Source organism: Lepisosteus oculatus, chromosome 11 (genome assembly GCF_040954835.1).
Source record: "Lepisosteus oculatus isolate fLepOcu1 chromosome 11, fLepOcu1.hap2, whole genome shotgun sequence".
Lineage (NCBI taxonomy): Eukaryota > Metazoa > Chordata > Actinopteri > Semionotiformes > Lepisosteidae > Lepisosteus > Lepisosteus oculatus.
In genome coordinates, this window is record NC_090706.1 from 5,638,141 (window position 1) to 5,664,102 (window position 25,962).

The window sequence follows — 25,962 nt, forward strand, 5'->3', positions numbered from 1 at the left end:
TTTCTTTGGTGAAGTGTCTGCTGAACAGCCTGTACTTATTCGCTTTTACACATTACATGAGTCAGTCATTATGGTAACTAGGAAGCAGGAAGGGCCACTTCACGTCACAATTCTCACAAACCCTCACCCCTATGGGGACTACTTTTGCAGTTAACGATTTTATTAACAATTTGGAATTCGTAAAATTTTGCAATACCATCAAAGGTATTTTGGTACTGAAACTGGGAAATCAGGACTGCAGTTCCTCTTTAAAGCATGATAGAAGCTCATACCCTTCTACTCAAAATTCAAAAGTCTCCTCTTGCCAAGCAAGACAGTAGCTTATTTGTAAATCAAACGCACAGGGCAGGAGTACTGCTGCATCCCCACTGCATGGCCATTAGAAGTTCAAGTTTAGTCATTATACACAGGTACAGTATATGGTATAACGAAATGCTATTTAGCTAGCTCTCAGACAGTAAGCAGTACAAAAAAAAAACCCAATACAATTGTATAAGAAAAGAAAGACAACAGGCAATGTACAAAACAACAACAGGTAACAGGTAATGTACAAAACACCCTCAGTTGTGCAAAATCATATATCAACAGAATGAAATAAAGGATAGAAAATTATGAGGAGTGAACTTCCTGACATGTGAGATAGATGTAGATTTCAAAGTGTGAGTTTTGAGAAAGAGAGAAGACACTGTGAGGGTTCAGATCATAGGTGAGAGGTGAGGTGAGACAGGCTGGGAGTTTAATAGTTCGATAGTGCAGGGGGTAAAAACGGTCTCTGAGTCTGGTAGTCCAGGCCTGACTGCTCCAGTACCATTTTCCAGATGGAAGAGGGTCAAACAGTCTGTAGCTGGGGTGTGTGGGGTCTTTGATGATGCTTAGAGCTTTACTCAGGCACCATCTGTCATAAATGTCCTGGATAGATGGGAGAGCAACGCCAGTGATGGACTGGGCTGTCTTCACCACCCGCTGTAGGGCTTTAAGGTCAGCACTACTGCACTTGCCCTACCACACTCTGCTGTAAACTGTCAGTGTGCTTTCTGTAGTGCTTCTGTAAAAGTTAGTGAGGATCTGGGGCATATCTTAACCTTCTTCAACCGTCTTAAGAAGTACAGGTGCTGTAGCACTTTCTTAATCACACAGGTGGCGATGAGAGACCATGTGAAGTCCTCGGTGATATGGACGCCAAGGAATTTGAAGTTACTGACCCTTTCCACTTCAGTCCCATTGCTGTGGATAGGGGCATAACCATTTTACAGTTTTCTGAAATCAACGATCAGCTCCTTGGTTTTGCTGATGTTGAGGATGAGGTTGTTGTCTTCCCACCACAGTGTAAGGAGATTGACCTCCTCCCTGTAGGCCCTCTTATCATTGTCTGTGATCGGACCTACAACTATGGTGTCATCTGAAAACTGGATGATGGAGTTGGTGTTATGTTTGGCCTTACAGTTGTGGGTGTAGAGAGAGTAGAGCAATGGACTAAGCACACACCCCTGGGGGACACCAGAGTTAGTGTCCCGGAGGTATGGATTCCAAGCCTGACAGCCTGAGGTCTGCATGTTGTTTGGTCCACGCTACTCCTGTACAAAAAAACTTCATACAGCTTTCATAACCCAAATTTCATCAGAAGTCATCAGACTTGAGCAAACAGAAGGTCTAACATTCAATTTTAACAGGACAAAAAAAATATATATACCTAGAGCCATACATGTTCTTACTTTTAATTTTGCAAATAAAAGCCAATTATTCCCGACTTCCAAAGCCGTTTCAGTGTAAACATGTTCATGGATGATAACGCTCTTGTGTTATCCTGCGCTTGTCTTTAAGCTGTTGAAACGTCATCTCTCAGCGGCTTAGAAGCTCCAGCAATTTTTTCTAGTTCCTTTTTCTGAAAGAAAGAAAGAAAACGTTAGGCGTCCCCTTCGCCGACGGGAGAGTTTGCGTGAGGAAGGGACGGAGGCCGAACAAACCTCCAAAATGCCCTGGAGACTCCGCAGGTCTTCCACGAGGTCCTGACACACGTCCGTCAACGCTTTCAGCTCCACCAGCCTACCATTCAAGTCATCAAGGCACGGATCCTGAAGGAAAAAACAGGCATCCAGAGGGCACTGTTCTGGCGTCGCCTCTCTTCGGCCGGGAACTGGGCGTTTGTTTCGGAAATTTCTCCGGAAAGGTTACGGACCTGCAGGCACGCAGGGTCGCGTCTCTCGTTTCCACGCAGGTCACTCTCCGCATTTTCCTCGCCTGGAGAAAAAAAAGTGGCGGGTACCTCCATTTTCTAAAGTAAACGTTACAGTGTTTGCATCTTGCATGACAGTATATTCAATAGTACCTGTTGCCATCGCGTGAGCTTGTCGGGGTTCAGACTTCCTCTTCGTTAGTCTCCTTTTTAACAGGTGATTTATTTTAATGAGCAACTAGTGGAACCAATAATGTCCGTTGATTCTGGACACACAACAGTCCACATCTCAACAGAAATGTAGTAATAATACAGAAAGGGTAGACATTTCTAAACTTTCTGTACAGAAAGGACAATAATGTGCTTAATTCGGCACTATCTTAAGACAACGTTCCGAACGAGACTGAACACAATCATAATTGCCTCCCGTTACTACCAGTTCAAATTGAAATAAATGAAAAACTGTACCCACCGCATGCACAAGAGTTGAGGTCCTGAATGCCATAAGATCTTCGATATGCTCATTGAAGTCCACATCAATCAAAACTTTTATGAGCTAAGCATGTTAACTCAGCTGTTACCAGGGTTCCGTGCAAAAGCAAACTATGCATAATGTATTAAAGTACTCCTCAGGTAATGCAAAAGTACTCGACGAGCTCTGCTCCCTGCCTCTTTAATTTAAATTAACAGGGTGCTCTTTTAGAAGGCGTGACCCGGAAATAGCTTTCACATGGTTACATCAGATTGCTGCTGCTGTTCTGCCGCACAGACCATGCTTTGACTGGGGAAAAGCGAAATTTGGGGGTTTTCATGCAGGTTGTAGTGCGGTTTGCCGACAATATCAAAGCCTCGATACGTTCCTGCGCGTTTGCTGGGAGGTCGTTGGTAAAACCAGCGGCGATGTGTAAGGAGCTGAAGGGTAAAGTGCTGAAACTGGAGCCGCCGGCGAGAAACGGGCCCATGGGTTGCCAGGGCGATCGTCAGCAAGGTAACCTGGAAATGTCAGCATCCGTTTACCGTGGTCTTTATTGTCTTTTCCGTTTTTGACAGTGCCACTCATGTCACCGATCGTTAAAAAAAACTATACAGTAACAGCGGCGAGATCAATTCGTATTTATTGATTTGAAGTTCATGTATCTATCGTCTTATAATTGTATTTGGCATTTCTTTTGTACTTGTCATGTCAGGTGGTCTCTAGACTATTCTTTGAGTTTAATGAGCAGTGTATTGTAATATTGCGATAATTAATAGTTTTATTTTGCGTGGGGGAGTTGGAAATATATTTCACCTCCGTCGGCGAGGAGTCCGTATCTGTCTTTAGCCATATTGTGGATTAAACATTTTGTTCGTATCCATAGCTCTGTTCTTTTAAACAGTTTAGCACTGTCGGGTTTGTTATTTTATTTGTCCCAAACATAAAACGCTAAGAAAAGTCATACAGTCCTCAGCCACAACCTCCCCTCGCAAAGAACTCTGGTACATGTAGTTCTAAATTAAATGTTCGCCAATGAACTACCGCTTCCTTCATACTTTATCCAATAAACGCTTTTACTCGTAACATTTTCAGGAGTTTGTGCATCACTAAATTCAGACTTTTCACACACCCTTATCAGAAGGCAAAAAACGATATAAAATACTTGCATTTGACAATTCACAGTATAAAACCTATTCTAAATATGTGTTTTTATTTTAGACTGGAAAAAAATTCTGGACACCACAGTTCATGTTCTACAGGCAGGACAAGTCGTGGCTGTGCCAACAGACACAATATACGGGTTAGCCTGTCTAGCCCAGAATTCAGACGCCATTAAAAGGGTTTATGACATCAAAGGACGAAATGGCGAGAAACCTCTTGCCATATGCGTGGGAGAAATAGAAGATATTTATAAGTAAGTTTCACAGGTGTCTAATTAATATTTTGAATGGAGAGCCTGTAAACTGTATGGGCATTATCATTTGTTTGTCTCATGACAAACTTAAACTTGAAAACAAAATATGTTTATATATACAATATATACAGGTGCTGTATAATATTACCGGTAAAAAAAAAATAGTTTTTTTGGTAGGTGTGCACTGCTCCAGTAGCAGTTTACTTGTCATTGAGTGTTTTGATTTAAATGTACGTCTTTGCCTGCTTATATTCCACTCTGACCTGTCGGTCAGTACTGGGTCATGTTTAATAACAAGTGAATGAGGGTGCTGTTGTATTTGCAATGGAAACGGGGGATAGGGGTTGTAATTGTATGGGTTATATCAAATAGACAGTAAGGGTGCAGATTGTTGCTGCTGGTGGGAATGTGAATGGAGCAGGAAAGGTCATGGAGTGTGATAGTTAGCATTGTTAGTTATTTGTGCTGTTTCAGAGAAAATACAGACACACTCTAGTCATCCTAATAGAGCTAATGTGAGCTCAGTGATGCATTTAACTTGTTCGTGGACAAGTAACCTGGCTGTTGGATTTTTAGGTACTGTAAGGTGTCAGTTCCTGGCCAGTTACTTAGAGACCTTCTGCCAGGCCCTGTGACATTGGTACTGGAGCGCTCCGGGGAACTGAACATGGACCTCAATCCATTCACTCCGGTAAGACGCACACAGTGTGGAGACTTTGCAGATGCCGTGCTGAAAGAGAAGTAGGGTTGCCATGGTAATTTTTAAATCATGTCATTTTAGCAGTAGAGTTTATTGTAATGGGGATGTTTTTTGCTGCAGTAGTCTTGACTTCAATAACTGTAACCTTTCTGTTAGAGATGTCCTTTTTTTAACAATTTCCTTTAACTACATTTCCAGTTCATAGTCAATATTTAAAGGAGATTAAAAGTTAAGGCGTCCGCTGTTTCTGAAGGAACGCGCCTCTCGTTGTCGTTCTCCAGTGAAATTGAGCCTGCATTCGGGAGCTTTTCTCCACCTGTTCTCTCTGTAACACCAGTATCCTATCTGTAAAAGGAGGCAGCTTCGAAGGAAGAGCTGGTTTTTCATTTTCTGTTCCTCACTAAATATTTTCCCTCAAGAATGAGGCCCACTCCACGATAAAACCCTTACCTACAATGTGTGAACAGTTTTCCACCTGATCTACCGAAATCAAACGGCAACTCTTGAATCCAAATCTACAGTAAAAAAGGCCTGAGTCATAGCTACCTCCCTGGAGCTGTTGTGGCTGCAGTTGTTGGCTTTGCAGTATATTGTTTGCTCTTTTACTCTGCTTATCTTCCTTTTGCAGTTGGTGGGCGTGAGGATTCCCAACCATGCCTTCATGAGGAAGCTGGCCCAGCTGTGCAGGGAGCCTCTCGCTCTCACCAGTGCGAATGTCAGCACGCAGACCAGTACCCTCGTAGTGGATGTAAGTGCAGGAAGATCTCAGGCGGTGTTTTTAGTTGATGTAACCGTATGGTGTCTGTCAAGGTGATTTCTCTAGCCTGTGTTCCAAAATGCCTGAAGCAAATGAATTCTTGTCCACTGGATTGGTGGTAAAGAGCACTGCGTGTTTATTGGACTGAATTTCAAAAGCAAATGTGAACTCTATTATCCAGAGCAATGCATTCCCGACTATTTTCTGTACCAGGGATGTCTCGTGCCCTGACGTGCCTTTTTTTTCAGGTAATTATGTCTAGCTGTGTAGCTAACCCTAGTTTATATAACCAGTTCACTGTGTCAAAAAGTAGTTGTTCTTTCTCTTGTGAACATTACCACACTAATATCCCTACGTACTGCATTTTAAGGTATATATTAAATACGTGACTCGTTTTCTGACCATTCATCTCCTTTTTATTTTGCTTGTTTTGCAAGTGCTACAGCGGTCATGTGTTATTTTCTTTGAAGGAGTTTTGTGAGCTGTGGCCCTGGTTAGCCCTTGTTGTGGATGGTGGGCCGATAGGTGACACGATGAGTCCAGAGTGTCGTTTGGGATCAACAGTGATCAACCTGTCTTCTCCAGGACAATACAGCATCATTAGGCCTGGCTGGTATGTAGCATGCCAGTAATACACTCAAATGTTAAATATACCTTATACAGTATTTGGTGTATTTTAGTCCATTTGGAGTTCGATTCCTACTCTTCACACAACTCATTAATAATGCAAAATATCCATTTACTTCAACTGGTGTTGTACATATAGTATTATCAAGGTTTCAGCAAATCTTTTGGTTCCACCCGCAATTTCATCTGAGTCAACATTTTCAACAGTATCAATATGTTGACATTTTTGGACTGATTTAGTATGTGGATAATATGTGTTGAGTGTGCGTTATGTAAGTTTATCTACAGAAAGCCAAACATGTTCTTTGGCCCAGTTAGTGCAGGTTTGGGTCTTGGTCATGTCACTGGATTTCCAGTTACAAGTTAGATGTATTGCACATCTGGCAAGGTTGAATTGGGATTGGACACCAAGGGTCTCTGATGTGCAACATTGTACTCTTCAGGTGCCTTTCTTTCATCTTTTTTTATAATTGAAAAAAACTATTGTTTGTTTTTGTTCTGAGAAGGGCTCGCTTTTATTACTGCAGCATCAAGGCTGATGCACTGCAGCTAAAAAATAACCTTTTCTGCTGCAAGGTTTTAAATAGGAGCTATAATTCTTCTCAAGGACTAAATGTTGGAAGCACTTCTTTTAAGTCAGGCAAAATGCTTTTTAACTGATGTATATTGCATTAGTATTAGCATGGGACGGGCTTTATCCTTTTGATGTTAATTGAGCCTCAGTAGGATAGTTCAGAAAAGTAGAGCTCTTTGGATGCATACCGTCTTTATGAACTGTTAAAATCTTTTTTTATTCATTACCTTCTTTTGTCTTCCACTTTTTTTACAGTGCACTTAAACCTACTGTTGAAATTCTAGAGAAAAAATACAGACTGTTGCTCAAACCTGCACATCGGTAAATATACTGGATCCACTTGGCTTCCTATGAGATGCAGAAATGACTTTTGCTAAGGTGTGTGCAGACTCTGGATTTCCTTTGGTCCAAACCTGTTGACATGGACCCCAAGCTGGGATACTCTACTGCAAAGATTGACTTCTGGCAAGAAGACATTTCATATGATTTTATACCGATGAATGGCATTACTCCATGTCAAAACTTAATCAGAAGTAATGTCTTCAAGATACTTACCTTGATACTTATCTTTAGAGCAAAATGTGATGTTTTGTGTAGCACAGACAAAATGTTTGTCCTTTCTTTTGTCTAAATGTGATTTTCCAGGGTCGTTTAAGGTATGAAAAAGGGTTTATAGAGCAGACCTAAGGATACAAGCACTCTGATGCAAAGCTGAGTGAATACATGAATCCTAAGCATTCGTGGATTTTTTTTTCTGTTCAGTTTTCAACACTGAGCCAAGGTTGCGTGCAGTACTTGAAAGGATTCTCATGCTGCTTCCTAAATGCAGCCTGCTTTTTTTTTAAAATTCTGCTGTTGTACTTAGTGGTGCATGGCATAATTCCAGATAAGACCAGCAGTCAATCTCTGAGCTACAAAAAACAGCTTGTTTGTGCCAGAATCTAAGGAACAAATAGATTAAATCCCCTAAAATACAAGTTCTTAAGATGAAAGAGCTTCACAAACACTTACAGTTCTCCTGGGAACTGGTAGTCTCAACCATATTGCTTTTTCATTATCCACTAGTTAAGCCTGTCATTAATATTTTACAGCCAAGGTGTTTTTAATTCAATGTGCCTCCTTTCACCTTTGTAACAATTAATTTGGTTTAGAACTCCTTTGGGATTATTTTCTCTCTCAGACGTTGTGGTTGTCCCTCCAATTTTAAACTTGTAAGTCGCCAAGATGGGTTACTGATAGGAATTCTGTCTTTTGATAGCATTTGAAAGATTTTTTTATTTTGTGTTTTCCATATTAAAAGAATGACCTCTTTGTGCTGTAGTTCATTTCAAAACCGACAGATCTTTAAGATATTTTGCAGTATCTTGTCAAATTCATTCTAGAATATGTTTTCAATAATAATACTGTACCACAGAGAGGGTTATTTGATATTAAGAGGATAATGGTAAATGATACACAGGTGGACTGGGCTAGTCAGAAATGTGGCAACCAGGCGTGCTGTTCACAGTCCAGTGAATGTTTATCAAATGTAATTGTACTGCAGTGCACAGTTATTTATATGGCCTACCTGATCTGAGCACCATTCATATCTCTCTTAAAGGATTTCCAGTATCAAATGCTACGTAGCTTTTCAAAAAAACTTGGTAGAATCAATTGAAACACAAGCTGAACAGGGGCATACCAGCCTGTATTTAATACATCTTTCTGAGCAACAGTAGAGTTGTAAAATAAATATACTCTTCTTCCGTATAAAGCTCCATTAAATTGAATTTGGTATCTCTATGGTTTAAGTGAACACCAGTGTGCCTCTGGTAGCACAGTACCTACATCTGCTCTCGTAGTAAGAACTGTGCTTTGAAGCTGTTCTGGGTCTTCAGCCTGTAGTATTTCTTACTGGATGACTGGTTTGCCTTATCAGCAGTATCTTTGCAGACAAGTTGTCTGTCAATTATATGCTTGCTGGAGGAATGTACTGTATAAATTGAATGACAGGGGGGACTTTATTCCAGTTCTTTCATAATGGTTAACTGACAGCAGACTCACTTTTTATATAGATTTTTAAATGAGACTTTATTTAAACTTTAAGTTATTTTAGAGCTTAATCTTTTGTACATATTGGAATGTTTTGATCTTGTAAAATATTTTAATCAGAAACGTGCACATTTACTCCTGGGTTACTTTTCTTTCTGATATCCTTTTTTTTAATGTTTTATTTCTGTGTCTCTTGTGGAGTAAGAATGATCACAGCAGAAAACGTGCTGTTCTTATGTTTTGCATAATGATATTCAGACTGACACATCCTTTTAAAGAACATTCTTGGATTCAAACCAGTGGCAAAATGGCACAAAGCAATATTCATCATAATAATCATTTGCTCTGTGACAGTAAAGTAATCACTCTTTCCATCTTCCTTCAAATATTTCTTCCCCTTGGGACTATCAGTGTTTTACTTGTTCTTTTGTTTGATAGAAATTGCTTGAGCACACATCAGCAAGGAGATTGCATTCATCTTATTCTTGAATGCATAGTATATTTAGTCATTGCTAAAGAACGATGTAGTTCCCATAAATTTCATTTTTCATAAATTTCGTTCATTCTGACAGCGTGTTCACTGAATATTTGAGAAGAGCTGTATGCTCTTCTCAAAAGTGCGTAAAATAAATTATGGTGTCGTACCTGTGAATCACAAGCAGAATGTAATCATTTGGATGCATAAGATCATTAGAAGTGTAGTTGTTGTTATGCTGTACGGAATTTAGAATGATCTATTTTCCATTGCAAAAGTATTTTTTGTTTAATTTGATTGTACAACTCTGCAAGATAGGACTGCAAATGCTAGGAGCTCTACATGGAATCAAGAATTGAAGCTTCTATTTTATTAGCCGAGTACAAAATTGGCTGCATTGTTGTACTGATTTTCTAAAAGCAGACAGATGAGTGCACACTCTTTTATTCTTAAAATAACTACTCTCTTCACCTCTGCATGAAACCGCATATTTTCACAATGCCATTATAAATAGGTTACATACATTATAGCTTGGTTTTACAAATACCAATTTTCACCTCATTTAGGGATACAAGGTAAAGGCTTAGCATATTTTTGAGTAGTAATCAACGTGTATCAAAATTCACGTCTTCTTTTCTTTGACCAATATGGCTGCCTGGATAAGGAATCCACTTTCATTATTTGACAGCAATATGAAATAGAAAGAACACCCAAAAGTGGGTCTGTAAGTAGATGAGACAAAAGTGCAATGCATTGTGGAGATGTCGGGTGTTCTTTCTTTAGATTAGTAGGTAGAGGTAAAAAATATATTTTTTGGGGGGGCAGCATTTGATGGTAGAGAAAAAAACGTACATTTAATGGTTCTGATGTATCTTCTTCGTTTCATGGTACTGAACAGATGAGGTGGAAGAGTCTGTCCCAAACTTAAGCATTTTAAACATTTACTCAGGCTTTAAAGCTTTGTTTTAGACTGTTACTCCTGAATCATCCTGCGATGTTCTTTCTGGTTATTCACCTTAATGACAATCTCTTCACCCCCTGATTTCAATTTGTCCTGGGTTAAGTATTTTTAATGCCAAGGGAAGGTAGATGTATATACAGTACATATGCAATGCAGGAATACATTTACATCTGTGTCGATTTCTGAATATGCACAGAATACTTTTTATATGTGTATGCTGTATCCTTGTTCATTTCTTTTCATACATTTCAGTCTTTGTGTTTTCTCCATGTTGCACACACAAAATACCTTGAATGAGATTAGTTGTTGGACATGAGAAGTTCTTATCCTGTTGATCTGATGGCGAGGTTACTGAGTAAACCAATGCTTTGCCATTATATCGCCGTCATTCAGCCAGACCTCTCTCAGTTCAGAAGCAGCAGTGAGAAAGCAACTTGTCTGTCAATATGACTGACCGTGCTGGTGCTGGTGGCTTACAAAGTGAGTTGTACTGCAAGCGAGGAAGAAACTCAGCTCTCAGGTTACCAAGCATTAGATCTGACTGGATATCTGATTTACTTAAGAAATGCAGTAAGGACACAGGAATGGATACAGCTGGATCTAAGTAACCGCAAAGGCTTCACTTAGAAATGGAAGGTTCTGCAGCTGTAGGAATGAGATTGCAGAAAAAGGCTGGGGTCCCAATTGAATTGAAAAGTAGTCCCACGTCATGCAGAGCCAGTTTTTTCCTAGGATTTGATTTAAAAAAAAAAGGCCTCCAAAACCATTTTCAATTGCCTGCACAATGCCATACAGCTTCTGTAATGAGCCAAATGAAAACAACGCCACTCTTGGTTTCACAGTGTAGCAGACTGGAGCTGCCCCACCGTGGCAGGATCCCTCACATGAGCCACTGCTCCTTCTCTCTGTTGAACTGCTCGGCCCACTTCCGGGTCAGTTCCAGGTACAATTCGGGCTTGTGGGGCTGGTAATCCAGGTAGATCCGCGTTGCCGTCTTCTTTGGCACGGCCTTCTCGATCTGTGTGCCTTCGTGCCACTCGTTGAAGGAGGTAATGGTGACGATCTCCGGCCGCACCATCAGCGCCGCTTGGAGCGAAGTCTCGTAATACTTCCCGTTGACCCTGTTCCTGGTGTTGTGGTTGTTCCACGGCCGGATGCTGGTGTCGATGTAACCGGGGCCGACGCTGGGGATGAACATCAGGTTGTTGGCGTCGCAGAAGGTCTTGATGGCCTTCCAGTTTTGGTGGGAGGAGCCGAAAGAGAAGCCGTTGGACGCGAAGTAGGTGTACATGCCGTCGAAGCCGCTGGACAGGATGTCGTGCTTGTGCCGTTCCTCCACGATGAGGGCGATGAACACGCCGTCGTAGGGGGTATTCCGCAGGCTGTGGGACCCAGACACGGTCAGCAAGTCTGCCCAGGACCCAGGCTGGGTCAGGTAGGAGTCATAAATATAGAACAGAGGCAGGATCTTCCCCGTGCTGGTTTTGAATCTGTACAACGCTCCATGGTTCCCATACCTTTTAATGCACAGAAAAAGAAGAGGTCTATTAATTTAGTCCTGACTGGATCACTAGCTGATTTCATTTACATACAGTACATGAGGGGTGAGTGCATCTGTGTCGAAAGCAACTTAAAATGTACTGTAAATGCTTCCATTTTTAATAGCTTTAGGCAATAAAATTCAGGAGGAAATGCTCTTAAAAGGAAATCGTATTGAACTTGCCTGCTTGCCCAAATGAAGTGTTTTGTGTTTTTTTCCCCCCAAGGTCACCACAAGGTGTTTTGTCATCATTTCTAGTTGGTTTTGATTTCTTTGTCTACCTGGGTGAGTCTAGAGGTCAGTGACACACCCAGGACGTTCATGTTGTGCTAGCACAATAGCAGAACAACCAGGGCTTTCTAATTGCCTTTAGTTACTAAGGTTGGGGAAAGACCGAAACCAAAGATGGGTTAAGAAGAATAAAACTTCAAACACTTGTCTAATTATATTTTGAAGCTGGAAAATGTAGCAGGCACCTCTTTTCTTATAAAGCTTAATTGCAACATACTGTATACCTGATCTAGAGTATTCTGTAACAAACAGCCTGCAGACTCTACTGATAGTATCAGTTCTACCCTTACCTGCTGTTCTGTTAATGAAATGTCAAATGTGAACCTTATCCATATTTAACCAGCTATTTTCAAAAGCAAATCTGCTGTTGAAGACAGTGTCTTACTTAATTGCTAAATAAGACAAATGAAGCTTATTTATAAAAAAAATACAGTCTAGTATTTTTTTTCCCATAGTAAGTAGCCGATGACAAAACAAATAAGGAATCTAATTAAAGATTCACATACTTGTCTATGATGTACTTGATGTTGTCGTGAACAGTACGGTCAGTCCTTCCTTTGTACGGCTGGATGTGAAAGGCTACCTGTAAAGAGATTCCTCAGTGAGAGCTTTGACATAACTGAGCTGGAGTCCCCAGAAGTCCTAACAGAATTCTTTTCTAACTTGCAACTTTTCTAAGACATATTTCTTCTAAAAAAAGAGTGTAATTCCTTTGAAAGTCTTTGCATTTGATTTTTTTTACCATACTTCATATTATGCTGTTTTTCTGTATGTGAATGCATCCTAAGTTAGGATTTCATTGGAGATCAGGCTTCTCTTTAAAAATAAATCATCTGCTTCATTTATAGGTAATCAAATCATAACGAGATCCCAGACGCTAGGGCCTATTTCCTAACGATTATATTGCAGTTGCAGTGAATTATGCCAAATATATATATTATTTTAAATGTAGCAGATTGTATGGTAATGGCATTTTGGCCAGCCATTGATTACACCAGCTGTTTAACTTAATATCTCAGCTCAAGAGCCTCTCTACAAGTTTCTCAATCAAGTGCTGGGGAAACGCCCATTTGTGTGAATTCATTCTCTTGGGTCTTCATATTTCACCTATAAAAATGTGACATTTAAGTGTGCATTATAATGAAATGATGATAGTGGAATATCAATTCATAGCTTTGTGTCCTTAAAGTCCCAACAGAAATATGTTTTCTAAAATATTGATCCCAGACATTGCTACAAATTAAAGTTCTCTATAAAAGAAACATACAAATCACAACGACATGTACAAACAATACAATTTTTCAAATTTTCCACTCATTTTGCTCTTTGTCACTGAAGTTTTTGTTTAAAGGATAGCGCTATGTTCTACCAGATATTAAGAATTTGGTGTTAAAAGCAGAGTTTGTGTAGTGATTGCTGCCAAAAATCGATTGCAATTCTAAGAGGAAACATGAACTACTTCATGTGCTGTTACCTTTTGTCACTTACTGTACATATTTAGTCTTCAACATGCCTCTGTTGTGCTGCTAATATGAACCTAAATAATTCAGTTGCAGGCTTTTAACCTCTGTCTGGAAGCTTTGCCAAATTACCACATTACATTTTCAAGGTGTGTCATCTTTATCTGGGGGAAATCATATAGGCTCTTTAACCACATCATCAAGACATTGAAATAATACAAATTGAATAGTTTCAAAGCCATGAGATGGGTTTGGGTTAAAAAATATATTTTTTTAATCTTTTGTAGTTTGTCTTATTTTTTTAAATCCTTTTATCTTCTACATTTCTGCTTTTTAACTTAAAACATACACTATACTTTCCCTGTCATCTTTTCAGACATACAGAAATGAAGCCACTTTCTATACTGCAGTTTAATAATGCACGCCAGAAAAGGCAGCAACAACCTCTGTTTGATGGCAGGTTTTATTTTAGGGAAAATGCAGCAGACTCATTCATTGATTGTGTGTCAGAGTTTTGGTCTAATGCACATTAGCACAGCATTTGTCTGACGGCAACATCGGAGCAAGTCAAGTAAATGACCCTAAGAATTATTCAACCTTAAATTAAATATACTCTTCTCCCCCGAGGTAGAATCCTCCGGGCGCTGTTAACCAACAAGCATTAGCCTTCAAAAAGAGCCTGAAAGTACTCAAGTGGAATTCAAAAGAGCTGGACAGCAAGTGTGGGAATAAAACCATGTTTGCTTGCTTCCCTGCACAAGGAAACTGCAGTGGAAGAAATCTCAGTGACTGGCTCTGAAACACACTAATAATATAGGTCTGTGTTCAAAATGAAACCTTTTACCCAGTAGTTTGAAAGCCAGACTAATTTGTGGAGTTTCTGCTCTTTGTATGCACTGCCTCAGACAAATTTATACCATCCCTGTATTGGGATATATTAAAGCGTACTAAACCAATTACTGTGAAAGATCATTGTTCTTAAACTTTCATTTGCCATGATAGAAAAATACTTGTACATCACTGTATTTGTTCTCCTTAAGATGTATTATTTTAATATAGAGTTGGATTTTTTTTTAAATGCCATATGTAGAAAAATGTTATGATTCAGAATAAACTGGAAGACAGTTGAGTGCCCACTTCTTTGTTTCTGACAAAGTGACACTTTTTATTTTTGTAAAAACAGTCCAAATGCATTCAGAGAAGCAGGGGACCTGAACAATTGAAGTATGTTTTAAAGGGCTGAAGGCTTAAATCTGTGCACTGGAAAGATTCAGAAAGGCCCCTCAGGCTAATGCAATCATAGAAACATGCTGTTAATCGACCTGTTCATGCAGACCTTGAATGTTTCTGAATCTTTGCTCATACAACACACAAACAGATAATATATAATTAGAAGTGTGCCTGGAGACCACACTTAAAATATTGCTTAACGTAAAAAGTGGTTTGCCTATCCATGTTCAATTGAATAGTGTATTTCAAAATTAATGCAGTGGGGAATTCGAATCCCTGTTATGCCTTCCAAGCCAGAAGAAATGTGATTGTCTTTGGTGTAAACTACAGATGAGACAGGGTTAAAATCACACTTGGCTGAAAACAAAGACTGATTACAGGAAAGCTTGTAAAAGGTAGAAAATTGTGTACAAAGAACCTGTGCTTCACAAACAGTAACCGTAGCAACATGTTTTGTGCACGGCCTTGTCCTCGATTTCACAGCGTAGATGTGTAGTGGCTGAGGGAAATAAAAAATGGGGGGGAATCTGTTGTGCTTATTTAGTTTAGTTAAATAAGAGTTGGGATATATTTGTGGAATACACCAAGGCAATATATTTGCAGTGGTAAAAAAGGAGGAAACATTAGAAATTAGGTTTTTGCTGTGGCATCGATAAAATATGGTGACTGGGAAAATGTTAATTTATCTTAACTTCAAAAGGTCTGTTAGGAGTATAAAACAACTCGTGTGGCAGAGATTTGTGTTAAAGATAAAAAAGATTGCACTGCTCTTTGAGTGTGTTTTGTTAGTGTAGGAAATGTTTCTAATTGTTTAAAAACGTCATATATTAGTAGTGCCTTTTTGGTTACTGACTTAACTGTTCTACAATCTTTTTTGAAGCAAGACTAAAAATAAGTGTAACTATATTAACCATGGTTGGGATTTAATACCATGAGAAAGGTCACAAAGGTGAAGAGGTCATCCTAGCTCATTTGGTTTGTTGAGTGATTTACTAAAACAATTGATTTAGTGTGAAAAACCTTTTAATTGGACATTCCAGAGCCATATTCATTTTCCAAGTTTCTTAATCATTTCAAGTGATAGCAGCTAACAAACTCAAAACAGTCCATATTTTGTACCACTGTTCGTTGTACATAACTATGTTTTAAATGGCACACAATTAGTGGATATCTAAAAGCGTACACATCATTGAATTAAAATTGTAAATATACAGTAAGGTTTGCTTTTCTTATTGTACTACAAACATTTTCAAACACTATAATCTAGTATTATACTGTGTTGTTTCAACATCTGTATCACATCTGTTTTAGTGTCCCATGAGTCAATAAATATTTACGAACAGCCACATGAAAAATTGAGCACTAATTTGAAATATATGCATGTTTTTTTCTTCATTTTTTCTACCTTTGAGCTGAAAGTTTTAATAATTCAGCTCTTTCATTTCTGTGTACTTAAAAATATAATTCTCTCTCCCAGAAATTAATATATAGTGAATTTAATGTGAATCTCACAGCAAATATTTCACAGGTAAAATCAACTCAAATTATGGGTCTTTCTTTTTATGACTAAAATAATTTTTGATTTTGCTGAAGGTTATTGCTTGCCTTCAAAAACAAAAGCCACCGCAGCAAAAAATATTCATAATACACTAACTTCATCTAGAATCTTTCCATTCTGTCTACAACTTAAAGTTTGATAGATAAGAAACTTGTTTCACACTGCTCAGAACCCATATGTACTATACTAACATAAGCAGTAGAGACACACCTGAAAAACTTAGCCATGTCAAAATGTATGCAAAGCCGACTTCATCCAACACAGATGGTGCAGAATTACTGCTCATCTCATAAAAGAAGTGAAAAATTAGGCCCTTTCCTGGGATCCTTCAGGAGATGTCAGAACATGGGCTTTGGATCAATATGCTGAGGTCTCAATTGCAACTTTCCTTTTATTCCAAAGATGCTGTTGCAGTGCAGACTGAGCTCTGAGACCAGTGCTGTCCACTTAAGATGAGGACAATGCCAGGACTGCCCAAGCTGTTATGGACTGTTGGCTAAGCACTGAGCAGGGTGGCTGGGCATCAACTCATTCAGGGTGCTTGTGGATTTTCACACAGCTCCCAGAAGCCTGTGATATCCCAGCCTTAAAAATAGGTTAGGTTTGAAGAGTGGCACTACAAGAGGAAGGAGAAAGATGTGCTCATCCCTTCCATGTTGACTGGAGGGTTGAAGCTGTTTTGACAGTGGGGAAAGTAGGGTGCAGAGATGGCTTAATTTCACACGGCTCGTCAAACTGCCTCTCAATTTAACTATTAAAGTGATGGTGGCTCTTCAGCATTGCACAGAGATGAAGTGGGTGACTTGCAGTTGGAAAAAGCCTTGGTTTAGATTGGAAGGTACAGAGAATGGAAAACCAACATTAGAAATATGTAAAAGCAGAAACTGGCACAATTAACTAGGAGCACAGTCATGCTCGCCCCCTCTCTAGTGTCTAACTTGCCCTACTTACTAGCTTAAGTATAAGCCTGTAGGGGCCTCATTGTTAGGGGACATAGGCAGTATTTAGGCACCACGCTTGCTGATAAGAGGCCAAAGCAGATCAGAAAAAACTGGCTGTCTGTGAAACAATTGCAGATCTTTGCAGTGTTTCTATGTTTCTTAAAAAAGTTTTGGGAAGCAAGGAACCAAGCAGTCAGTTCATTTCAGAATCTGGAAAGCTCAGATAAGGTGAAAACCAGAAATCCCAGGTGCATATGAGCACCAGTCAGTTAGAAATGACTCTTGCTGCTTAATTAGGCTCATGACAGCCATCCAAAGACCCTAGAATTTATTCATTCATTGACTGTTATTCTTCCCGGGTATTTAACAAGTGCAGTGTTAAAGGGAACTAGTACAATCTATTGGAATTTGCATTGCAAAAGTTATCATTAGAATATCTTCTCAGAAACCTGAACGCACGTTCTCAGTTACTCTTCAGTTCTGATGTCTTTGATGATGATGCCAAGACTTGAAAAGGGAATTGCAGGGTCTGAACACAGGATGAAAAATGTGCTGGATTCCAGGAGAGCAACAGCAGAACAAGGCACTGTGTCTTCCTGCTAATATCCCTGCCCCTTCATAATGACTCCTTAGTGATATATAAATTAAGGACTGCATTTTAATTTGCCACCTCTCTAAGTGAGAGAGCTGAAGAGCTACTTAATTCAGCGGGATCATGTTTGCAATTTGAGATGAAAAGCGGACAATAACAACGGACTGTTTACACCATAGTCCATGGAAGAATAATAAACACTTACTCATGGACAATACAAAAACATGCCTGTTCTCCCTCAGGGTGTTTCTTTGCATACTGAAACGGGACTAAAGGGCACTATAATACACACAGTGTAGATGAATTGAAATTATTACAGTATTTAGCTATGACAAGATCATTATTTCTAGAAAATATGAATAATTTAATTCTAGAATACAATAATGTATATAATTGAGAATCATGAAATTCACATACACTGTTAGTCGTCTTGTTACACAGCCTCAAATGAAAACCTAACTGCTTTTTTAAAATTATATTCCTAAAATATACCCCTATAAATGTTGTCCTTTTTCTCTAGGGAGTGATATTTTAATATAAATTGCATAACAATTAATAACATGGGTGGAATCCAAAGTACCAGCTCAGCTGCACTGCAACTGTATCAGTCCTGCTGGTGCTTTAGAGTTAAAAATACAGATGTAATGTTTGCCTTCAGTATTGTTCTAGTTTTATAATGACATGCCTGTGTTGTTTCTTTTTTTAGTCGCATGTCTCCCAAGCAGTTATGCAATTACTTTGTCAAAGATGTGACATCTCTTGACAGATAACAGGTTCCTTGTATACACCTGTCTGTCTTTCTTTCAGAAATAAAGTCTGACTGTTACAGCTGGACAGACAGGGCATCTGTGTTTTGAAAATATTCAGTTCAGTCATTGGCTGCAGAATCTAACAACAGATTAAGTTCAGAGAAAGGAAAAAGCAGCACATGATTGGTAGTTTTCTGTTACTAGTTGTGGTGCACTTGTCTTAACAAACTGCTTGTCTCAATAGTGCACATGTGTTTCTACATTAGAACCCCATGCTTTTCACCTTTTAGCCTTTATTTTGGGTGATAAATACATTTTCAAATGGGGCTCTTTGACATTTCCTTCTGTTTAACAGATGTTTTCAATTCACACTGAGCTCCCAGGATTTGGACATTAAGGTGATTTCCAAAAGTTGGTGGTTGTTGGTGGATTTGTCATTAGAATTTGAATTTTAAATGCATTTTGGTATTTGTTACCTTATTTCCTAAAATGTTACATGGAATCAGATGATTAATTATTTCTATCCCCCATGGAGAGAGAAGGAAAAGTAAAGAACTCTGTAATTAAAGTAATAACCAAACCTGCACTACAAAGATTTTTCTTTCTCTTTCTCTTTCTCTTACTTTGAGCTCATATTATAGCACTATTAATTACCATTTCCTGTCCAGCTGAATGCTTCCTAATTCCAAAATCACAATTAGATGTTCTTAATTTGTATCAAGTCTGATGTCGAGTGCCTTACTCTGTCTTCGAGATAATTTACATACTTTACGTCTCTGTTGTTCAAGACTGAAGCTCTGAAGCTGATCCTTGAAAACCCATTTGAAACTCACTTTGAAATCCTTAAAGACTGTAATATGTCTTTCAATGGTTGTCCGGCATTAAGGGAATCACTGCAATGTGAGTTGCAGTTTGAATGAAAGGTTTCAAGTGCATTGTACAAAGGTTTTCAAGGGTATGTTTATATACCTTCCAGTCTGCTAAATATATCTTCTATAAACTGCAGATTACATTGTCCCAGTACATTGTACAGCCCTTTCTTTCAGGTTCATCTGTACAATATGAACTCAGTATATGCTTTGTTGTCATTTGGAACCCTATGTCCTTGGACTGAACTGAAATTGATGCATTTTAAATGGTATGGCAGAAATTCCAGTATGGACTGGAATAATGATTCAGCCCTGAGAGGTATGTGCAAAAAGCAGGACATTTTTGCACCATCTGCAATTATAAACCTCACTGATTAGTTTTGTTTGCTTTTGTTAGATTGGTGTTTGAAAGTACATAGCACATTATACAAGTATTGTACTTTCTCAGATGTTATTTCAGGAATTATGTTATTTAATACCAATTATGGCCATGCACTCCTGGTGCACCTATAGGTTACTGTGATATATAAAGAATAACACTCCCATTTAGAGATGGACATTTAACTGAATGATAGGAAAAGGTTACAGTGTCTTAGAGTAAATTGGAAACAAGGACTTTAAGTAGTGTTCCTTTGTTTCAGGGATTTCAATTAATTACCAATTGATTTTTTGTCAGCAAGCTGTGTTGCTTAGTCTAAGCAATGATGTCTTTTTGTAGAAATATGCCAAGAGTCACCACATTAACTACAACACTCCAGCTACCACTGCATGTTTTGTTTCCACTAAGAATAATACATCTTCGTGTGTAATGCGATTAAAAAAAACGACTGTCTGTTTTGATCAATAAGCATGCAATTGGTACAGTTAGGCCAGGGGCTGCATTCTGCTACAGTCACAACTCCCAGCCTCCTTTTACTAGCCCCACAGGTCTGGTGTGTACTTCCCTCACTCGACTGACAGTCCGCTCAAGCATGCTCTCATTCCCTTTATTTACCTTGATTCTGTGCCTGTGTGCAGCGTCCATTACAGCTGGCACCAGGTCTTCAGCTGCTTCTCCATTGTCATCAGCCAAGCCCGGTGGATACCAAGACAAAACCAGCACCCCTAAACGAACACGAGAGAAGCACGTTATGCCTTATGCAAACTGTAGATCTTAGCAGCTGTTCCAGAGTGAAAAAGGGGACCATGTTAAGGATCGTTACACATTCTTCATTTCCTGACTTGGAATGGAGGAATTGCAGCTTGTTAAAGGGACGTTTGAGCTGTGGTTCTGCACCGAGAATAAATGACTTCCAGTTCAGTCAACTTTAAGACAACTCGAAAATTCCTAAACCAGTTTTACTGGATAAAACTCTGGGAGTGGGGAAAAAGGTTTCAATTGAGCAGGAAGGTTGCTCACTTACTGTAGCTGTACAACAAGGCTTAAACCAAAAGAAAGTGTGGAATAATACTAACTTGCAATTGCAGTATGCAAGCTCAGGGACACACAATGACTTTCAAAATCTACCAAAAATCTTCATAGAAATAAATCACTGCAAGTATGAATAAGGTGAATCTTGTTCTTGTGTTAGAAGGTGGAGAATCTCCCTTTTCTTGGGCTTTACACCAGAAGTTATTTAAGAATGGAATTATCTTTCCTAAATTATTGGATATGTATTTGGAAAGTGTTTTAGAGCGCCTTTATTGATGCGGTTGCTTTCAATACGTACGCGTTTTTAGGTTTACTTTCTTCAAATCACTCCTCATCTACCATCTGTCGAGACAGGAGTGCAGATCACTCAGCTGTGATCCTGCGGAAATGCATGGCTTCACACATGGACAGATAATAAAAGAGTTGTGGCCAAAAACTGCTATTAAGTAAACTGCTTAAGTAAACCTTCTGTTTCCAGCACAAAATTCACTTTAAATTTAAGAGGACCTCCAGCGCTTTGTTAACAATATGGTATGTATCACTGGGCAAATTACTACGGCTCTTTCAATATAAGGGATGACATCTGAAAGATTACCAAGCACAGTGCTAACTCATCCAAACAAGGCCTTTGATATGAGTTCAGTTTACTTATACATGTTTCTGTCCTAAAAGCTAAACTTGGCTAGGCTGTAAAAAAGAAATGCTTTTCAAATAAACTAATCATGATTGCAATGTATAAGAACCTAGAATTTAGATCTCTTGACCAGGTACAAAGGTTAAATCGACACTAGCTTTGTAACACTAAGAAAAAGCGTCGTACTAAGGCACTTATTGTGTTTTTAAGCACTAGTTACGAATCGTACCCGTATTTTAACGAGACACCCAGTTAATAGGTCGGTCTGTAACTCATACACGCATACAGCACGGATTTGGCATTGTAGTGTTTCAGCTGAAATGTGGCGCAGAACACGTCTGGAACACGGAGCTGTCCATCAGCACAGTGCTGAAAGTTCACCGGTAGTAACGCAGAATAAAATTTATACGCCGAAAGGAATTAAAATCAAATTGATTTGTGCACTTTCCTACACCATTTAGTATAAATATATTAAATGCAAGCACAGAAAATGCAGTAAAATAAAACATATATTTTTGTTAACCTACAAAACCCTTGTGACCCTAATTGTTAAACCTTTGCAGTACGGAAACTAGAACGGAAACTCTAGTAGAGTTTCTTTTACTAGGATGTTAAAGATTTTTTTCTTCTGTCCATTACCCATTAATGCCACTTGTAAGTCCACGGATTTATTATGTCTTAGGGCGTGATTAAAAAACATCTCCGTGGGCAGATCCTTCTGGCTTGGTTTCTTCAAACCGCTTTCTCTCAGTTTGACTCCTCTGCCCAGTCTCATAGCGCTCCTGTTACTTTAAGCACGCTTTTAACAGTCGGATCTAAACGGCGATCGATGAGTAACCGAATCGATGACACAGAGGTGAAAAGATTGCAACCTGCAAAACGTGTAAAGGCTCTTCGGGGTCAAATAATGAACATAATCGATTTTACAGTTTTGTTGACATTCAGTCCTAGAATCTTATTCATCTTCTTCTCGTTTGGGGTACATTTCTACGATATTTAGTCAAACAAACATAAGCGTCTAGTTAAATCGCCATAGATCCATCCTCATACTTCACCTGCTCCTGATGCCTTAAGCTGTTCCATATGCGATTCCAGAAGAACTGGATCCCTGGAACTGTAGGGTCCCAATTCCGGGTAGAAACTGGAGCCGATGTCTTCAGGGGGCGTGTGTCTTCCCTTCGGATAGCTGGCAGCAACTTTAGGGTCCCAGTGGGGCACTAGCACGTGGTCCCAGTGCAGATATTTTCCGTCTACTTTTGGATTTCCATACCACACGTAATAGAAGATATGGACATCGTAGAATATGCCTTTATCTGGGCTGGAATTCCACAAGGCGGTTTTAGCATTGCCCACCGCTCGTGGCTGAGCTGGAGAGGCGACCACTTCGTTGGAGATCGACCGCCGGTCCGCTCTGTCGCCAGCAACGGGCATTAACTCCAGTCCCGGGGCTAAGTCGGAGAACCCATCGCTAGGCTTCAGTGTCCTCAAGCCCATCATGGTACCGAAAATGAACAGCGTGAACAAGAAAAGAGCCACGCACGCTTTCTTGCGCAACCTGGCCATTCTCGGTCTCGGGAATCCGAGCGATCCGCTCTCTACAGCCCTTTTATCGCATTGGAGTACGTGCGAGCACTCCTTCTCTCTGGAAACGCAATAGCATAACTCGGAAGGTCACTATTAAGTGGCCTTAATATCTCAATTCTTGTCACCCTTGTTTATAAAGCAGCTGGGACAACCAAATTATCGCGCAACCTCCATCAAAAGATCTGGGAAAAAGTCGAGCGCAAAACTCAAGGAGAACGTGGATGGCGTCTATAAATATTATCTGCGGTAGTTTATGTAACGCACAGCATCAGTAGCGTTCGCGCTCGATAGAGGCATAACTTCCCTCTCAAAATCGACAATATTCATTGTGTCATTCTGTGACATGCACTGCAGTTATCGTTAGCGCCCAAAGCTGAAATGAAAACTCCAGGACTTTTCATGATGAAGTTACCGAACTTGGCACAGAAAGTAAAGGAGATCAACGGTGTACTGCTGCCCACCAACACAACAAACGTGAGATCCTCAGCCACACTCTGACAGTATACCAGTTAATCCAAAATACAACAGCTTACAATATGACCTAACGGTGTTTGTTTTCCTTCTTTCTTTTCCACACGCAAAAGCGACGTTTTCGGTGTGTCTGGCATCTACAGCTTACACTCTATATCTTTACACGTAACTTAAATGTACTCTTATTGTAAAACTGTACTTTAAAAATCAATGGTAATAAAGTGACGAAATCACGCCACTTCATTATCTTGTTTCTGTACCTATCCATGGGTACATGTTTCATGAACCCCAATTAAATTAGCCTTCCATTCGTGAAGCGCCAGCCGCCGTCTAGCCACCTTAAAAAACCTTAATTGGGAGGAAAAAAAAAGTCTCTGTGCTATTTAGCTATGAATAAAATTTTTTTAAAAAAACTTTCAAGCCGAGAGCACTAGAATGTGTTCGGTGCTGATTTAAGAGTCGGGCAGCGGCCGTTGGTCGTCCAACGGTGCCACTCCGAAAGCCAACGCTGTCATCCACCTGCGTTTCCAGCGGTGTTCGGGGAAGCCAGCCGGTGCTCGGTGCTCGGTGCTCAGTCCTGCCCTCTCCGCCTCGGCTCCGCGCAAACCTCCGGCACCGACTGCGCTTGTCATTCCATCCGGATCCGGGGTGTTCCTTACATGCCTTCAGTTAAGAGCGTTTTGATGTCTGCGGGGATAATGTCGGCGCTGGCGAGGAGCTTGGCATTCGGACCAGCTTGTGTCTTGATGTCCATTTTCTCCACCAGGAAGGAGGGGCCTTTTCTTGCTCGCCGGTTTAGTGTGTGATGCAGCGGAGAGCGAGGGGGGAAGGAGGGGGTGGGTGGAGATACTGCTTTTTTCAAAGCGCTGTCACGGAGGATAGAAGTGTCATTAATACATTCGATATTTGCCTTTTAATTATAGCTCGTTGAGTATGTTTACTTGTGAAGCTCGAATACCTGTTTTATTCAATTAAAGAGTATTTTTTGTGCCTACAGAAACATTACCAAGCTGCCCACCTTTGTTGTTCTGTCCTCCTCTACTATGGAATTTCCTCTCTACCTTTTTGTACATATTTGATGTTCACATAAATGTATTTTTACACCACCATGTCCACCCCCTCCCCCGTGAAAAAATAATCCTCTAAACCAGCCTGCCAGTTTGGCTTGGGTAATTTCCCTCGATGATCTATTTCTAGCTGTTTAGGCATCGCATACTAACATGACTGTGGTCACATGCCAAGTAACACGTAAGATTAATAAAAGTACCGTTTTGCCAGTGCTCATACTGTAAATATAGACCGGGGTCATTTTAAAGGCTGGTCTTAATTAAGTGTATAAATCAAATTAATATAATACATTATTTTTTGTATGTATACCATTGAAAATAAATTAAAACCTCTTGCAGAAAGCATATCTGCAGTCACGTTGTCACTGAGGAATTAGTACACAGATGGAGCACAATTAATGGAGCTTAAGTGCACAAGCTGTATACGTCTGTCATTCAATGTTGGATGATCTCCCATTGCATTCCCACAAAAAAGACATGGAGTAGGATTTTCCTCACATTATAATGTGCTAGAGAGTCCCTAGTAAACACTTAGGGAAATATCTATCAGATTATTTTTCAATATCTACATCAGAGCTTAACAATGACTTAAGATTTGTGCACTGCAGCACTGTCAGTATCACTGTTCAAGGATGTCTGTCCCTGTGGATTTATAAAAAGAGAGAGACTTGTATATTATTGTATAGGTATTGTATTTAGAACTCAAAAACCTTCACCGTTTTTGCAGCTTAAAAATGTCTGGATAACTCGCAAAAGCAACTTAATGTTAATGAATTATTTTTATTTAACATTTGATATGATGGATTTAACGGTTTCAAGTGTGCTTCAAACACAGCAAACTAATTTGCCGTTGAAATGATTACAGTCCTAATCAAGGTACATGTGTCATCAGTGTGATAGCATATTAAACGTTTAGTGTTGCATTTACAAAGGTAGTTCTACTCTTTTATCCCTGCAACTGTTATAATATCTCAAAAGGCACAGAGCTAATTGTTTTGAGGAGAATTCCCTTGACACTAGCTACTGCAAATGAGACGTGGGTGATGCAGATTAAGAAGGATATCTTAATGGCTGTCTACAAAGAAACAGCTTTAAAGAAGAGATTATGTTTCCCAGGGGAAATTATAGACATAGTTACCATATATGCAGATTCCCTTTTTAGTTGTAAACTACAATTAAGTACCAATTGATCGCTGGGGCAATTAAAAAGTTCATCATAAGTAAGACGGCTCAAGTCAACAGTAAGCACTGGCTTTAGAAATAGTTTAGTGCTTTGTCTACATCGATTGAAATGTGCCTCCTGTGCAGTACTTTCATGTCACTCAAGGAGGAGGCTTGGGAATTCAGCTGCATGATGACACAGGACTGCACAAAAACT

At 39.6% G+C, this 25,962-nt stretch overlaps 2 protein-coding genes across 2 annotated transcripts; one reads left to right on the top strand and one right to left on the bottom strand.

Moving 5' to 3' along the window:
* The first annotated feature begins 2,639 nt into the window (after positions 1-2,639).
* Positions 2,640-8,031, top strand: yrdc (yrdC N(6)-threonylcarbamoyltransferase domain containing). Its single transcript, XM_006631382.3, has 6 exons — positions 2,640-3,161; positions 3,867-4,062; positions 4,639-4,753; positions 5,391-5,510; positions 5,990-6,132; positions 6,976-8,031. Exons 1-6 carry the CDS (start codon positions 2,984-2,986, stop codon positions 7,043-7,045), a joined length of 822 nt encoding a protein of 273 aa, XP_006631445.3. The 5' UTR covers positions 2,640-2,983; the 3' UTR covers positions 7,046-8,031.
* A 1,545-nt stretch (positions 8,032-9,576) lies between these two features.
* Positions 9,577-24,357, bottom strand: maneal (mannosidase endo-alpha like). Its single transcript, XM_006631256.3, has 4 exons — positions 22,518-24,357; positions 20,412-20,521; positions 12,525-12,601; positions 9,577-11,704 (listed from the first exon to the last, which is right to left on the bottom strand). The coding sequence occupies exons 1-4, from the start codon at positions 23,023-23,025 to the stop codon at positions 11,068-11,070; spliced, it is 1,332 nt and encodes a 443-aa protein (XP_006631319.2). The 5' UTR covers positions 23,026-24,357; the 3' UTR covers positions 9,577-11,067.
* Between the last annotated feature and the right edge of the window lie 1,605 nt (positions 24,358-25,962).